The sequence below is a fragment of the Sarcophilus harrisii genome, chromosome 3 (genome assembly GCF_902635505.1).
Source record: "Sarcophilus harrisii chromosome 3, mSarHar1.11, whole genome shotgun sequence".
Lineage (NCBI taxonomy): Eukaryota > Metazoa > Chordata > Mammalia > Dasyuromorphia > Dasyuridae > Sarcophilus > Sarcophilus harrisii.
The window spans coordinates 10,334,241-10,351,322 of NC_045428.1; the positions used below are offsets into that span (position 1 = coordinate 10,334,241).

The 17,082-nt window shown below is 48.0% G+C and overlaps 1 protein-coding gene across 14 annotated transcripts in view; it reads left to right on the top strand.

The window, feature by feature from the left end:
• KIF1A (kinesin family member 1A) overlaps positions 1 to 17,082 on the top strand; it is a 171,683-nt gene that overhangs the window by 51,266 nt on the left and 103,335 nt on the right. For all 14 annotated transcript variants that reach the window (XM_031957496.1, XM_031957497.1, XM_031957498.1 and 11 more), the window contains exons 5-13: positions 2,299 to 2,364; positions 3,737 to 3,915; positions 8,761 to 8,872; positions 10,189 to 10,266; positions 11,623 to 11,688; positions 12,388 to 12,405; positions 13,399 to 13,474; positions 15,431 to 15,509; positions 16,687 to 16,829. In XM_031957496.1, coding sequence (XP_031813356.1) covers positions 2,299 to 2,364; positions 3,737 to 3,915; positions 8,761 to 8,872; positions 10,189 to 10,266; positions 11,623 to 11,688; positions 12,388 to 12,405; positions 13,399 to 13,474; positions 15,431 to 15,509; positions 16,687 to 16,829 — 817 coding nt within the window. The remainder of the gene's footprint in view (positions 1 to 2,298; positions 2,365 to 3,736; positions 3,916 to 8,760; positions 8,873 to 10,188; positions 10,267 to 11,622; positions 11,689 to 12,387; positions 12,406 to 13,398; positions 13,475 to 15,430; positions 15,510 to 16,686; positions 16,830 to 17,082) is intronic.

Sequence of the window (17,082 nt, forward strand, 5' to 3'; positions counted from 1 at the left end):
CCTATCCACAAACGTATTTTTCTTTTGTGTTTAAAATCCTTCTCCTTGTCAGGAGATAAGTGGCACATTTGATTTTCACTCTCATTATTGCACTGAATAGAATCCCAAAACCTTCCAGTGCCGTTTAGTTTTCTCTCTATAATTTTATAATAATATCCATTATTTTACTTCACTCTGCATCAGTTCATTTCCTTTCAGCCTGTTCATTTGCTATTTCTTACTGCACAACAACAATTCTTTATGTTCATATACACAATATGATTGGTCATTCCCCAATAGTATGTGCTTTACTTTTCAATTTTGCCTACCACAGAAAGAGCTGCTACCAATATTTTTGCACATATAGGTCCTTTCCTCTTTCTTTGATTTCTTCAGGTAGAGATAGAATTATCAATGGTCTAGCTGAATCACAGTATGTGTATTTTAGTAATTTTGAAAGTATATTTACAAATTATTTTCCAAAATGCCAATTCACAGCTCCACCCTATGCCTATTTTCCCCCAGTTCCTCCAAGATGTTATTTTCTCCCTTGTCCTATTAGGAAATATTTTGAGAAAACGTTATTTACCTTTCATTTTGGGAAGACATATTAGGAAGAGAATTCCTGAATGACTTGAATTACTGTTCTGAAAGAACTGTGTCTAGACTTGAGGAGGAATTGGTGAGAGTTTCCTATTCCATATTTCTTTCCCCTAAGCTAACTCTGGCTAAGAACTTTATCCATGGTGACACATCAGAAATACTCTCTCTTGCCTCCTATATTTGTTGTTATTGAAACATACTGTATCAATGGGACAGTGATATTGCTCTAGTCACTGAGAACCTGTGATTTGCAATTTAAAAAGAGAAATAGTAGAAGTTTATGTAAAATAAACCTAACCTGTTTCTGATATATTTCCAAACTGTGATGGGAGCTCGGTGCTAATTAACTAATGAGAAAGTGTGTACATTTCTATTTTTGAGAAATAGCTGAAGATTCTCCTTGATTGCCTTAGAATCTGAGTAAAGAATAAGGAAATTATCAAATAGCCATTAGATAGCGTAGGATGCACACTTAGACTGAGTCAGTCTCCCTCTAAGCTAGACATGGAGCGTCACCTTAAATCCCCCCATTGGGTTCCATTTGGGATTTTTGTATATTCTATCTCAGGGGTAGTTTACCATCACAATTGAATCTCTCTAGATGATAGTTAAACTACAATTCTCCAGGATTTTATTGTCTGTAAAGAAACAGTTACTCTGTGCATTTGGGGGTGTAAGGAAGAAGAACTGTAGGCAAAGGTAGGGGATTCCAAAGAATTAGAGAACATCAGGAGTCCCAGTAGGAAGAGAAGGAAGAAAGGAAGAGAGGAAGGGAGGAAGGGAAGAAGGGAGGAAGGGAGGGAGGGAAGAGGGAGGAATGGAAGAAATTCCTTACTTGTAAGAAGTTTATATTGTCCAAGGGCAGATGACATTATATACCTGTATATACACACATAAGTATATAAAAATCATAAAATATATACCAAATAAATATAATTTGGGAGGCAGCATTAGCACTGGGGGAACCAGGAAAACCCTCACGAGGGAGGTGATCTTTGACCTGAGCTTCAGAGACTGTGGCTATTTGGTGTGAATTCCATACAACCTGAGTGCCCAGAACGCCTATAGAGTCCCTCAGCACTGAGGCCCTGGGGACAGATGCGCCAAATTGCATAAACTTGTCAGAAGCTTAATCAAAAATGTTTCCAAATCAGAGCTTCTCACCAAGACGCAGATGGAGAGCTGATTAGCTTCGAGTGTCCTGCAAGAGAATAACTCTTTAATTTAAAAAACCTCATTAACAAATAAAGGCCTAGAGAACCAAATGGTGAGCAACTTCCTATCTCAGAATATCAGCTGGGCATTTGAAAACAAGGGGATCTGCCCATCCTGGCAGGGAAGGACTCTTGGATCTCCGAGGCTTGGCCAGTGAAGTGCTGGATCTGGCCGGTTCCCTAAGCCAGAAAGGCTGTGTGAGGGCCCAGAGATGGGCTGTGGGTCTGCAAGCCAAGGATCAGCCAGAGAGGTTCAGCACCAGCTGCACTACAGAGAGGATTCCATCCACACTGGCAGCAGTCAAAGATAGGAAAGCTTCAAGTGTTCTTTGTCCTATGTCAGGGCCCTTCATCTCTCTCCCCGCCCCCCCAGATTAATAGTGAAGAAACAGGAAGAATGAAACTGATATCTCTCTTCTCTCTCCTTTCTTCTCCTCTCTCTCTCTCTCTCTCTCTCTCTCTCCCTCCCTCCCTCCCTCCCCACCTTCCTTTGTCCCGACAGCTCTGTGAGGACCTCTTCTCTCGAATCAATGACACAACGAATGACAACATGTCCTACTCAGTGGAGGTAAATGTGCCCTTCTCCCTGGGGTGGTCTGGGGGATTATTATCTTAATAACATGGAATTGCCTAAAGCTCTAGCAAGGAATTGTGGGACGAATGGTTGTAGGGGGAAGGGTTGATGCAGAGAATCTGCAAGCCAGTCATTCCTCTGGAACAAAGGATCAGGGGATGATGGGGAGGAAAGTCCCCCCTGGTTCTATAGCACGTCCTGGAACTCAAGGAGAAGGAGGCTGGGGACAGTTCCCCTGACCAGGACGATGCTGGGATGGGGCAAAGAAGAGATGACAGAGAGGGATTCTCTAGAGGGTCCTAGGGGACCTCTCGAGGAGGTAAAAAGAAGAGCGATAATGAAGAGTGAGGGTGGGACATGGGACAAATCTTTTTCCAATCAGGTCAAATCATTGTGGCCAGTTCTTCAGAGTGGGGATGGGGGGAGCTTGGAGAGGAAACAGGGAGCCAGGTGACTGGGGGAGTCCCATCCCCTTGGGGGAAAGTGAGCCCCAGGAGAGGGATGGGCTATTAACAGTTTCATTTCACTAAGCAAATGGAGGGTGCGGAGCAGAGGGCACATGGACACAGGATAGGTAGATAGAGGGCACGAGGCAATAGGAGAGGGTGGGGTACAGCATATAGACAGAAGGACAGAGACCTTGTACAGTTACCACAACATTTGGCAGAGATCCTGAATCTGGGGAAGATACAAGGAAAAACACTGAGGCACCTAGGACAAAATTTCAGTCGCACCCCCCCCCCCCTTGTTATAGCTCTTGTTCGACCTCTGAATATGATTGAAGAAAAGGCCGGTTCATTAAATGCCCTTCATGTAGCTTCATTCATTCACTTACTCATTGATTGAGCGTCCCCGCCAGGCAAGGTCCTGGTCAGGAAGATGAAAGAGCCCTGGGACCCTTGGGCAGCATCCAGGCTAGCCAGAGAGGTCAGCCACTGGCCAGGAGCAGAACATGGGGAGTGCCCAGAGAAAGGCTGGGAGCACATGCACAGTTGTGGGGGATGCTGCCCGCCGGGCGAGTGGGGGGACGACGGAAGGCTTCCTGGAGGAAGGGTGAGGGTGGGACATGGGAGGAGGAGAAGGCCAGGGAATGTTTGCCAGGTGTGTGGGGTGAAAATGGGACACATAGATGGCAGTAGTTCTGTTCTCCCTCTACCCACAGCACCCAATCCACACACGAGTGGGTCTCAGGATGTCACAGCCTCAGCAAGTGGGTCCTGAACATACTTTACTATGACAGCACCAAGTCTCCCAGTCTCCAGTGATCCTGGGTGGGGCCCCAGAGCAGGGCCTCGGGGCCAAAGCTGTTCTGGAGGATGCCCAAGGCCTCCGTGTCTCCCCTCTCACCAACTTCCCTCTCTCTCAGGTCAGCTACATGGAGATTTACTGTGAGCGTGTCCGGGATCTCCTAAACCCCAAAAACAAGGGCAACCTTCGCGTGAGGGAGCATCCCCTCATGGGCCCTTACGTGGAAGACCTCTCCAAGCTGGCCGTCACCTCCTACAATGACATCCAAGACCTAATGGACTCGGGAAACAAAGCCAGGTACGTGAGCGGACTCCCCTTCTCCTGTGACTCAGTCGTTTCTTTCTCTTTCCTTCTGACCCCCTTCCCCTCCATCTCTAAGGAATCGGCCCTGGTGGAGCGGGGAGAGAAAAGCCCTGGAGGTTAGGGGACCCCCGGGCTCTATTTCTGGCTGTGCCTTATTCCATCATCCTTCATATATAAGGGGGCAATTCCTGCCTCGTCTGCCCTGCTGGTGGGACGCCCACATTGGACAGAAGGAAACAAATGGAGCTTAAGGGGGAGTCAACAAGGGAGGCCACTGGGATGCTTGGGAAGGCCGGGAAAGCAGCCGTAGTGAGCTTCTCTATGACTTGCTCTAGATAGATGAAGGGAGCGGCCCAGACCCGGAAAGACTAGAAAGCTGCGGCCAAAATCCCCTTCCGAGGCTTGTTGCAGAAAATGGAATCATGTAGATTTAATGCTGGAAGGAACCAAGGCCATCATGAATATCATTTTACAGGGAAGGAAACTGAGTCATAAAGAGGTTGGGACCTGTCCAGGACCCCACAGGGCCCGAGGCGGGGCTTGATTTCAGATTTCCCTGAATCCAAGCCCAGTTCCCTTGTCCACTGCACGGTCTTGCCTTGCTTGGAGCAGCTATTTGACCCTGGGCCTCTGTTTTCTCATTTGTAAATTGAGCTTGATGCTGCTTACAGATTAATAACCTTATAGCATCATATAATGTGATGTTCATCCATTCAAATAAAAGCACTTATTAAGCACCTAATGTATGCCAGACACTGTCAACATCTCTGATGTTCATTTACCACTTGGGGTTGTATGTTTCCTTGGTAGAGAAGGCAGTAGGCTGGGAGTCTGGAAGACCCAGACAGCTATTCTGCTTCAGATCCTTGTTGCCATGTGACTTTGGGAAAGTCACCATTTAACATTCCCTTTGTCTGTTTGCTCTTTTGTAAAATGAGGGAGTTGGACTTGGGGGCCCATGAGGTCCCTTCCAGCTCCAGATCTAAGATGAGAGCTTAATAATAAGCTCCATGAGGGACGGAGTGGAATATAAGCAAGACACACTTAAATTTACTTTGCACTATGAATATTTACTCCATCACTTGTCTAGGCAATTGATATAACAATACATCCCACCTGGATTTGTAGATAGAAAAATCAGAACAAAAGGGAAAAAACAGGAAAGAAAAAGAAAACAGAAGAAAAAAAATGAACATAGCAGGTGTTGATTTATATTTAATCTGCACAGTTCTCTCTGGATGCAGATGGCAATTTCTATCCAAAATGTATAGGGATTTCTTTGGCTCACTCAATCATTGAGAAAAACCAAGCCTGTCGTAGTTGATCGTCCCACCATCTTGCTGTCACAATGTGTTCCTGGTTCTTCTTGTTTTGCTCAGCATCAGTTTATCTTATCAGTAAATCTTTCTAGGCCTTTCTAAAATCAGCCTTTGTTCATCATTTTTTATAGAACAATAACATTCCATGACCTTCATGTATCACAACTTGTTCAGCCATTACCCAACTGATGGGCATCTGCTCGTTTTCCAATTCTTTGCCACCACAAAAAGAGCTGCTACAAACATTTTGGCACATGTGGGTCCTTTTTCCTCCTTTCTGGTTTCTTTGGGATCTACACCCAGTAGGGGCACTTTAAGGGGCACTTCAATACTTCCAAGTTGCTCTCCAGAATGGTTGGATCATTTTACAACTCCACCAACAATGCATTAGTGTCCCATTTCTCCCCCCCCCCCCCAACATTTATCATTCTCTTTTCCTGTCATTTTAGCCAATCTGGGAGATGTGAGGTGGTCCCTCAGAGTTATTTTAATTTGCATTTCTCTATTCAATAATCATTTAGAGCATTTTTTCATACGACTATAGATGGCTTTAATTTCTTCATCTGAAATTTTCTGTTCATATCTTTTGACAATTTATCAATTGGGGAGTGACTTGTGTTCTTGTAAATTGGATACAATTCTTTGTATATTTTAGAAATGAGGTCTTTATCTGAAACACTAAGTTTTTTTTCCCAATCTTGTGCTTTCCTTCTAATTTTGGCTGTGTTGGTTTTGTTTGTGCAAAACCTTTTTTAATTTAATGTAGTCAAACTCGTCCACTTTGTATTTCATAATGTTCTCTGGTTCTTCTTTGGCCGTAAAGTCCTCCCTTCTCCAAAGGTCTGGTGGGTAAACTATCCCTTACTCTCCTGATTTGTTTATAGCATCACTCTTTATGCCTAAATATGTTGGGTCACAGCTTCTTCAGCTAGAGAGTGATACTCTGGTAGAAAGTAGGCTGGGCTTAGGTCAAAGGACTTGGCTAGAATCCCTCACTTCCTAGCTGTGAAAGGCAGCCTGAGGGAGCCTCGAAACGCAGGAATGCTCACTCTCTAGAGTCCTGTGACCTGCCCCAAATCTGCCCCCTCCCCACACATAACATGAGAATGGCCACATCAGCACCCACCCTTCTCAAGAGTTTGTGTGGAAAGTGCTTTGCAGACCTTAAAATGTGAGACAACTGGGAGCTGCCACTGGCAATTTGCAAAATTATAAGAAGACTCAGATGGAATCATGACTGTACAAAACTTTAAAAATATTAGATCATTCTTGAAATCATATTGATAATAAACAGCATTTTACAGCACTTGAAGGTTAACCAGACTTTCACAAATGAAGCCCTGAGAGGAAGGTACTTTTATTGTTCTCATTTTACAGTCAAGAAAACTGAGGCAAACAGAATAAGTGACTTTCTCAGACTCAGATGGTCAGTTAGTTAGTGTCTGAGACAAATCTGAATTCAGGTCTTCCCCACTCCAGATCCAGCTATTTATCCACTGTTCCTCCCAGCTACCTCCACCCTCATCATCCTTATGCTTTCCTGTACTTTGCCCCATTCATTCTTCCCAACAACAAAGTAGGTATGAATTGATCCAATTTACAGCTGAGGAAACTGAGGCTCAGAGGCAAAGTATCTTGCCCAAAGTCACAAAGCCAGAAATCTCTATCACCAAGACCAGAATTCAAATCTTCTGATTATTTGGATCAACGCTTCTCTTTCTCTGCAGTGGCAACTCCAGTCCTAGCTGCCCATTTCTTATCTCCAAAGCCAGGGTCCTACTGATCTGTGGGAAAGAGCTACCCCACTGAGACCACTGAGACTGGGATATGAAAAGGCTGCTGCTGGTTTCAATGAAGGGATCCCCCCCTCCCCAATCCCCTCGCTTCGTTGAATAGCGTCTCAGCCCCCGCCAGCTGGCCAGTGACCCTCACTAGGAATTCACCTCAATGCCCCTTTCTCTAGGACTGCTGCAGGTTCTGGGCTCCGAGCCAGCTCCCTTTTCCTTTTCAAAGAAACCCAAGAGGCTGGATTCAGCTCTCCCCTCAATCTGGCATCTTCCTCTGCCACCACGGGCCAGCTGCACGGGTGGAGGATGATTTTCCTGGGCTTTGCTCCTCCCCTCCTTGGGCCCAAAGTTTTGAATTCAGCCAGTGATGGCCAGTAGGCATTCCCGGCTTGGGTGGATAAGACATTTTCCTCAGGCTCCTCTCAATGTGGCCCCTTCCGAATACAGACTGTTTTCTCTGAGCATGTCGGGGGACAGGTCCTGGCCACCACAGGAGTGCTCCATAAATGTTATGGAGCCCTCCCTGCCCTCTGACATTTGTGGAGCACTCCCTGCCCTCTGACATTTGTGGAGCACTCCCTGCCCTCTGACATTTGTGGAGCCCTCTCTGCCCTCTGACATTTATGGAGCCCTCCCTGCCCTCTGACATTTATGGAGCACTCCCTGCCCTCTCCCTGCCCTCTGACATTTGTGGAGCCCTCTCTGCCCTCTGACATTTATGGAGCCCTCCCTGCCCTCTGACATTTATGGAGCACTCCCTGCCCTCTGACATTTGTGGAGCCCTCTCTGCCCTCTGACATTTATGGAGCCCTCCCTGCCCTCTGACATTTATGGAGCACTCCCTGCCCTCTGACATTTATGGAGCACTCCCTGCCCTCTGAGTGTTTGGTAGATTGCCTTAGAGGTAGGAAGCCCAAGCCTGCTGATTAGCTCTGCCTCGGCCTGGGGGCGGCCGTAAGGAAAGGATGGGAAGAATGCTCTCGGATTATTTACCTTTGGAAATGAATCACATCTTCCCTGCTAAGCCCATACTATTCAGCCACATCCCCACTTCTCAGATGAACCTCCAGTTACCATGGAGATCTGGCTCCTGGTACCTTCTTCCTCCATCTAAGATGGCCCGAAGCATCCATCCGTCTTCCCAGGGGGCCAGAAAACACAGAGAACCGAAATCATATCTAATTTTAGAGGTAACAGACCCAAAAACACCTAGGCAGAGCCCTTGGCTATTCCATTTGATAGAGGACGAAGGTAAGTCTCCCTACAAGGTCAAGTAATAACTAATGGAGACATGAATCCTCCAGATCCACTGGCCTGGTGGGTAGAGAGCCAGCCTTCTACCAGGAAGCTGTGGGTTCGAGTCCTACCTGGCTGAGGGGCTCTGGGCTCTTGTGTGACCTTGAGCAAATTCCTCTCCTGGTATCAGTTTCCTCAACTATAAAATGGGGACAGATCAGGAAAAACTTACCTTATAAGGCTGTTGTTTGTAAAGCGCTTAGCATGATACTTAATATATGGCAGGCACTTCACAGGCGCTCACTCCGTCCCCCTTTCTGTGCCTCAGTTTCTCCCTCTGTAAAAAGAGGAGCTAGGACTCAACGCCTCCACATCCTCTTCCGCTCTCTGCATTCAGGATCCTGGGAGGCGTCCAGCACCCCGGACATCTCCCCACATGCTGGGCCCGGCTCAGAAGGTTTCGGGTTTCACATCTTGTCCCATTTTCTTCCACATAGGACGGTGGCTGCTACCAACATGAATGAGACCAGCAGCCGCTCCCACGCTGTCTTTAACATCATCTTTACCCAGAAGCGCCATGATGCCGAGACCAACATCACCACAGAAAAAGTGAGTGTCCTGAGTCCTTAATTCACTGGTGATCAGGGAATGAAGACCTGGGAATTTCATGGAGAAAAAGGGCTTAGGAAAGGCGTTCTGTGCAGTGGTTCAAGGTGATGGATCAAGGGCTGGGAAGACCTCAGACACTCAGACAATAGTTCTGTGTGGGATTAAGTGCAGATCCCACCACCACTTTCCCCACCTGTAAAATGGGTAGGACCCAGAGTGATGACTTCTAAGAAGGGAGTTGGGAAGCTCAGAGGAGTCGGTGCCTCTATAATATGTTATAAATTTTAGAAATGTCAGTGAGTCATTAGTGATGTATTTAGGAATATCCATATACATGCATGTATGTATACTCCCTCTCTGAGTGTAAGGAGGGCTCCGATCTTCGAAATCCGATGGCTCCAAACTGCTGCTGGGGCCTGGCACTGGGCACATAGGAAGAGGTGCCATCCTTCTGTCGGTCAAATCTACCCCTCAGTCTTGGAGTGAGCTGGAAGGAAGGCCACGAGCACGGCCCCTGTGCTCATTAACAAGGCTCGCCACTAAGCAAGGCGCCAGCTCGAATCATGGCGGCATTTGGGCAACGGGTCCCACAGAAGGGGAGCACAGAGGGCCCGGATGAGGAAAAGGAGGGATGAGGGGATGGGCCCGATTGCTGGCGCATTTGCATCAGTCTGAGGGAGAGGATGCGTTCTTTTCCTAAGGCCTTTCTTTGGAGACAGAGCCAGGAATCGAATCTTCCATTTGCCCAGGGAAGTGACAAAGAGTCCATAGTCTAAGAATCAGTGAAGGAAGACAAATGTTCCCCTGGTTATAGGAAGCAGGAGCTGGAGCTCAGAGAGCCCTGGATTCAAATCTCTCTCCTCACACTTAGCTGTGTAACTATCAGCAAGTCACCCAGTCACTCTCGCAGCCTGATACTCTAATACCCTCTATAACATGGGAGGTGACAGAAAGGAGGGTGATAATGTACTTTACAAATGGCAAGAAGCTGTGCGCACACCAGGAGTCATTCTTACACATGCCATTGGGGCCTCCTTTACATGCCCCCCCTTCTGTAGGAGGGAAGCCTCCTCAGAGGAATCTCCCCCTTTGCTCCTCCATGGTGCAGTATTTGCTTATAGCCCCAGCTGCTAACTTCAAGGAGCCCCAAGTGATCCCTGCGGCCCCGGCCCCCTCCAGCCCTCAGGGATCTCGAGGACTCCAGGTGTTGGTCCTAGAGATCCTGGCTGGGGCTGGAGCTCGGCTCTACTTCACCCTCTTGAGACCCACGGGAGGCCTAGGGGTGTCCCCAACACCTGGACTGGTTGGTCTTTTAGGTGAGCAAGATCAGCCTCGTTGACCTGGCGGGCAGTGAGCGAGCTGACTCCACAGGAGCCAAGGGCACGCGCCTCAAGGTAAGTCTGTGGGACTCCCTCTGAATCCACCTCTGGGACAGAATGTGTGGGGTGACCTTGGGAGCCTGAACTGAGGCAAGGCTGAAGGTCTCCTCACTGCTGCCTCTTAAATCTTCCCTCAAAATCCAGCTCAGGGGCTACAACCCCTTTTGTTTGAGTCCCCCCTTTCTCTGCCTTAGTCTGTCCTTGTCCCTGTCTCTCTGTCTCCTTCTCTGTGTGTCTCTCTTTCCCTCTCTCTTATTTCTTCTCTCTCGCCCACTCTGTCCCTCTCTCTTCCTTTCTCCCTCCTTTTTTCTCCTCTCTAACCCTTTCTCCCCTCTTGTTTTCTCAATCCTTCTCCTTTTCTTCTTCCCCCTTTCTCTCCTCCCTCTCTTCTTCCTTCTCTCCTTCCCTCCTTCTTTCCATCCTTTTTTTCTCTCCTCTCATCCCTCCCTCCCATCCTCCCTCCTCTCTCCTTTTTTCCTCTCTCTCCCTCTCTTGGTTATTTATTTTGTATTCACTCCACTGTGTCCACACTGCATTTCCTCCATAGAACATAAACTTCCTGAGGTCCCACCGTTTTGTTTTTGTTTCTGTACTATATTTCTAGCGCACAGAACAAGCTTTCTTGGGTTTAATTTCATGGAGGCCAAGGGCCTTCCCCTGTTGTGAGACGGCAGGCTTCCTCTCAGAGGAGAAAGGGAACAGTGTTTGCCCGGGATTGCCCTGCTTCCCCTGGGGAAGGTTGGCTCATTCCCTTGGGGTAGTCCGAAGGCAAGAGGAAACCTGGAACTAGAGGTCAGGAACCGAATCAAACCCGGCAGTTACCCTGGTCATCACAGAGGCCGAGGAATAGGAAGGGACTTACACTGAGTCGAGTGTCTCATTAAGTGAAACCTGAGCAACAAAGTCCGTCACTTTCTCCTGAGCCTTTGGGTTTCCCTGTGTTTAATATACTGAGTATGGCTACAATCAGCTGTGTGAGTGTGAGTGTGTGTGTGTGTGTGTGTGTGTGCGTGTATGTGTGAGTGTGTGTGTATGTGTGTGCGAATGTGTGTGCACAAGTGCATGCAAATACACATTCCAGGCATAGGAGTCCACAGATGGAAGAAGGAATGTCCTATTTGGAGAACAGCAAGGGAAAGGACATGGCTAAAAGGCAGAGAGCATTAAGTAGAGGCGTGAGAAGGCAGTCATGAAAAGAAAGGCTGGAACCAGATTGTGAAGGGCTTATAAATCAAACAGAGAAGTTTGGATTTTGTTCTAAAAAGAATAGGGAGCCACCGAGGTTTTCTGAGCAGAGCAGTGACACTAAAAAAAATATGCTAAAGAAAATCTATCTTGTTTTCCAACACCGGGGCTTTCTTTCTCCAACAGGAAGGAGCAAACATCAACAAGTCCTTGACCACACTGGGAAAAGTCATCTCTGCTCTAGCTGAAATGGTGAGTTTGGCCTTAAGGGTTGTTTTTTATTCATTGGCTGGTTAGAAAGGATCTCGGCTGTAGACCACCGTGCCAGCTCTGCCATGAGCCTAAGATAGGACAAAAATGATTCCGAAGCTTCCTGTATCTGTGTTTTCTACTTTCTTGTACCAAAGTACAACCAAAGTACCAAATCCTGAAGATCTGATAGGACCCGGCCAGGGACAGCGCCAATTTCTTCTCTAATTCAGCTGTATAATAAACAATTTTAGAGATAAGATGAGGGCATTGAGTCCTAGGGAAGGGGGAGTTGCTTATCCTAGACCCCTCTCAGACCCTCTGAAATTGAGGGTTTCCTTCTCTGAAAGCTGCTATCCTTGGGTTCAGGTCTTCTCCTCTGAGGGCCCAGGGATTATACACTTTTCTGAGGACAGTTTGGGGTCATAAGGGAAATCAGAAATCTGAGTCACTAGGACTCAATCCCCTTCCATCTGCTGCTCTTTATGTGAGACAGACAGCTGTTGAAACAGCCCCATTTCTCTTTCACTCGCTCACCAAGAGCAGCACGAGGGAGACGCAGCTGAGCCAGAGGGAGGGTTTACTCTAGTGATACCAGAAATTCATTTCCCATTTTATCATCTGGGCCTCTAAGTCTAGTAGCTCATCACAGTTTACTTTTCTGAGCATTTCTAAGCTACTTTCTCTTTCTTTTGCCCCCAGGATTCTGGACCAAACAAGGTTGGTGACTCTTCGTTTCCTTCTGATATTTATCTTCTTTTTAAATGGGTGTCTTAGAGAATTAAAAATAAGGCTTGGGATTAGAAGGGAACTAGGGATCTTCAAAAACCACTGGACTGGAATTCCCCCCAACTGTACATTTTGGACTTTATCTCCCCCTATATTTCAGAACATTTATAGTTATGTGACTTTGTTTACTTTCCTGTAATGCCTAGAATCATCTTTTCTTCAGCCCGTGGGATGATTGAGATAAAAGATAAAAAGAATTGGGGCACTCATTCACAATAATGATTTTGGATAAAATGAAAGGATAAAGACATTTTAAAAAAACATAAAAAGAATTGGGGCACTCATTTACAATAATGATTCTGGATAAAATGAAAGGATAAAGACATTTTAAAAAATCTCCTTTCTTGGATATTTAAAAGGATATTTTATTGCACAATTGGCAAGTGGATGCACTAGTTGACCTCTTAGGTTCCATTGGGTGAGACCCCGGGCAGCATCTAATTATTTCGGCTGTCTACTGAGCAGCTTTGTCAAACAGTGGTCTTTGAGCTGTCTGGTTCCTCAACAATTCCTCCCAACCCAAAGGATTGAACATGGATTCAATGAACAACCCAAAGACCTTGTATAGTGAAACCCAAGGACCACTTGAGTTTGAGTATTAGGAGGCAAAGCAAAGAGATCACATGACTCACCTTCCAAATTGTTGAGGGCGCCCCTGCACCCCAGAGATCCTCTGGTCCAGAATGACCTTGAGGGACTGCATCCCCCCAATCTCGGCCACAGCAAAGGCTGCCCGTCGAAGCGATAATGTGCCGTCTGTGCCGAGGAGATGGGTGCAAAGGGCTGGCTTGGCTTCCATTGTTTCTTGTAGTGCCCGGGCTTGGGCACAGGCCACTTGGCCTGCCTGCCAACCTGCCTGTCATGTCTGACCTGCCAAGGGGCTACAGGCTTGACCTCCTTGAATTCTTCCTTTTCCTCCCGCAGAACAAAAAGAAGAAAAAGACTGATTTCATCCCTTACAGAGATTCGGTGCTGACCTGGCTCCTCCGGGAAAATTTGGGTAAGGAATCTGCTTTCAGCTCTGCCGCTTCACATGCAGCAGTTGCCGTCCTTCTCCTGCTGTTCCCTGGCGAGCAGCCTCGAGGACCACCAGCTGGGCTGGCTTCCGGAGGGGGAGAAGGCTTTGCTTTGCTGCCTTCTCCATCCACCTTCCTCAGGAAGGACACCGGGCCACTGATTGGGGAAATTGTTCTCACCAGGAGAAAAGCAGAATGCAAAGTCGCGAGCACTGTGGGGGTCAGAGAAGGCCAGTTCCCAAGTCTTTCCAAGGTCCCAGATTAGCCCTGGGGAGACCATGAGCTTGAGCAGGGGGTGTGAAAAGGCGGGGAGAGAGTCTGGCTTAGGAGTCGGAGAGCCTGAGTTTCAACGCTCCCTCTGCCAAGGCTCATGGGATGTGGAAGCTTTGGAGTCGGAGAGCCTGAGCTTCAACACTCCTTCTGCCAGGGCTCATGGGATGTTGAACAACTCCCTTGGCTCTCCAGCATTTGGTCTCCAAGCCTGTAGAATAACAGCATCCGACTAGAAGGCCCCCCAAGGTTGGGTCCACTCTTCTCCATGGTCCCATGGTTCTACTCCACATAGGTAGGGATTGGAAGTCCCTGGGAATCGTTTTCTCATCTTTAGAATGGGAATAGGGGAATGGGGTCAGGCCAGCTTGATGATCCAATGCTAAATGATAGAACAGGGCTGTGCAGGTCTGGAGCTCTGAGAATTGGGCTCAGATGTACCAAGGCTCCATGGGTAACCACACAAGATGGGTCCCAAAATAACTGTTCTGGGACCAGAGGCAAACACGGTGAAATGAGCCTTAAGATAAGCTTTTTGGATTAGCCAGGACTTAGCAGTTTTCACTTTAAAGGATTGAAGGGCCTGGAAAATGATATTGTGGAGGATAAAGGGGCTTGGATCGCAACCAAGCATCAACTACCCAGAAAAATCAAGCACCGTCTTTCAGGGGAAAAGATGGACCTTCAATGAAATAGGGGATTTTCAAGGATTTTTGATAATAATTTTCTTTTGGGGGAGGAGAAGGAGTGTTCAGGGGATTTCAGGATACAAGATTTCTCCACAAAGACCTGGGGCCCTTGCTCTGTAGGAGGGAGGCAGAGACCAGGCACAGGGCTTAGGGCAGAGGGAAAGGGAGCCCCCTGGTGCTGTAATGAGATTTGGGGGAAAATTTAAATGAAAGCCTTCATCCTAATGACTTGAAGGCATAATCATGGCTGCCAGTTTGAGGGTCTTTAGTAAATGGTCAAAGGAAAGAGCCCAATTGTTCCAAACTGAAGAATGGATATTCGGGGGTGTATCAAAGTCTGTGGTCAAAGCCCCAGGTTGTAGCTGCCATTTTCAGAGAGTTGAAAAAGCAACCAGATGCTTTACAGACACCTCCCTGGACAGAGGACCGTTCTGGGAGTCAGGAAGGGATAAATCTCATCTCTGGACAGAGCAGTAAGCCTTCTGAGCCTCAGTTTCCTCGGCTGTAAAATGTGGATAATGAAACAATCCCACCCCATATGGTTGTAGAGAGGGTCACATGAGATCATTCATGTCCATGTGGGGCCTGGCAAACTTAAGGCAAGCCAGATCTGTGTCTGGGCAACAACACAGTGAGGTGTAAGCTGCGGGTATTATCGTCCCCATTTTACAGATGAACAAAACTAAGGGCCGACTTTGCAGACTATTAGGTAGCTACAAGTCACCAACTCAACAAGCATTTATTAAGCACCTACTCTGTGCCAGCCCTTGTGCTAAAGACTAAAGGAAGGAAGGAAGATCTGAGCTCAGAGGGTCCTTCAAGACTTCCTTTATTACAAAAAAGGAGGGAATCAAGGCTGATGGTGTCAAAAAAAAGAAGCTCCCAGCTCCCTGGGAGGAAAGAGTTGAGTGATGGTTGTTTTCCCCTCTCATGGGGCTGTTCCCAAGGCACGCTGGTCAGGTCCTCTGTTTTTTCCTCCAGGGGGCAATTCTAGGACTGCGATGGTGGCAGCTCTGAGCCCTGCTGACATTAACTACGACGAGACCCTTAGCACCCTGAGGTAAGACCTGGCAGAGCTAATCTCTATTTTCTAGCCCCTCCTCAAGAGCAGGAAAATGTCCATTTCAGCTGAGCTCTTACCTGTTACCAATCTCCGGCTTCCCCCTCATCATTGATTAAGAGTCGGTGAATGTCTCTCTTCAAAGCCTCTTCCCCTCAGGTTGCGAGCTCAGAGCTCAGAGAGAGCTCTCTCGGAGAGGTGTCAGAGAGCTAGAGAGGCAGCTGGAGGCTTCGGGGCACCTCCCCAGATGGAAGACTGCCCTTGGAGGCAGGAAGGTCCAACCTCCGCTCTGGACAGGCCATTAATCATGCTCAGCCTCAGTTTCCCCAGCCATTTCCCCTGGGTTCCATCTTTCCCGCTATCCCGCCCCACACTCAAAGACAGGGCGGGTTAGCTGGGCTGCAGCAGTAGACCTCGTTCGGAGAGGACAGATGGGGTCCCTGAGGTTCCTGGAAAGGAAGGAAGGGGCTTGGATGGAGGTGGCAGCCCTCGGATCAGAGAGTTGTTCCAGGCTCCTGAGGTCCAGCATCTTCTGGATCTCTTCTCCCCTGGGCTGCCACAGAGGCTTTCTGCCCTCTCAGGCCTTATTCCCACTCCCCCTTTTGCACCAGTCACCAACTATGGGCTTTAATTCCGAGCCTCCTTCTGAGCTGCAGCTTCCTTGGGTGCCGGAGTCCTGCACATGATTTATTGTTGATATTCACTGAGATCTCGGGTTGTCCAGTGAAAGCTCTGGACAACTTCTCAGAATTATGGGAAATCCTCAGACTGCTAGAATTGCAATCTGGGGTATTGAAAATCAAGATGTCACTGTTTTTCCCCATCCAAGCTCATGGATCCTTTGAGATCTGTTCCTGGGTAGGATCCTTGGACCTCTGCTGTGTGTATGGGGGGTTTGCTTCCCCCAAGTTTCTGAAACTCCTCCGAGCCTCTTGCTCATGTGCTCCCTCATGGCTCTTTCCAGGACAGTCATAACCTCCCCGCAGTCTTCTGTTGCAAAATGAGGGGACTGGGTCAGGGAGGTTCTGAGCCCGCTTGGCTTTAAGGTCCCAAGCTCGCCACTTCAAGATGGTTTGAGCCTCCAAAGCATCTTTATTACGTGACCTTGGTTGCCCAAAGTCTTCCTGGAAGCCACAGGCTCTGTCCCGTTTGCCGACCGCCTCCCTTCTCTTTGCAGATACGCTGACCGAGCCAAACAGATCCGCTGCAACGCCGTCATAAACGAGGACCCCAACAACAAGCTGATCCGCGAGCTGAAGGACGAGGTGGCTCGCCTGCGAGACCTGCTGTATGCCCAGGGGCTTGGGGACATCATTGACAGTAGGTGTCCTGTGATCCTGCACGCTGCACATGGTCCGTTTCCTCCGACCAGAGTTCCACGTCCCTTAGTTGAAGGGCTGGGGCAACTGGCCCTCCGACATAAAAGTCCCAGCAAACTGGGACTTGTGAAGGACTCTTCCCAAAGTAACCCCGCCTGTCCCCAGGCCTTCAAAGAAGGCTTTTCTTCCCTCTTCTCCTTTCCTCTCTTCCTCTCTCCTTGACTCCGTTTCTCCTTCCCTCTCTTTCCTTTCAT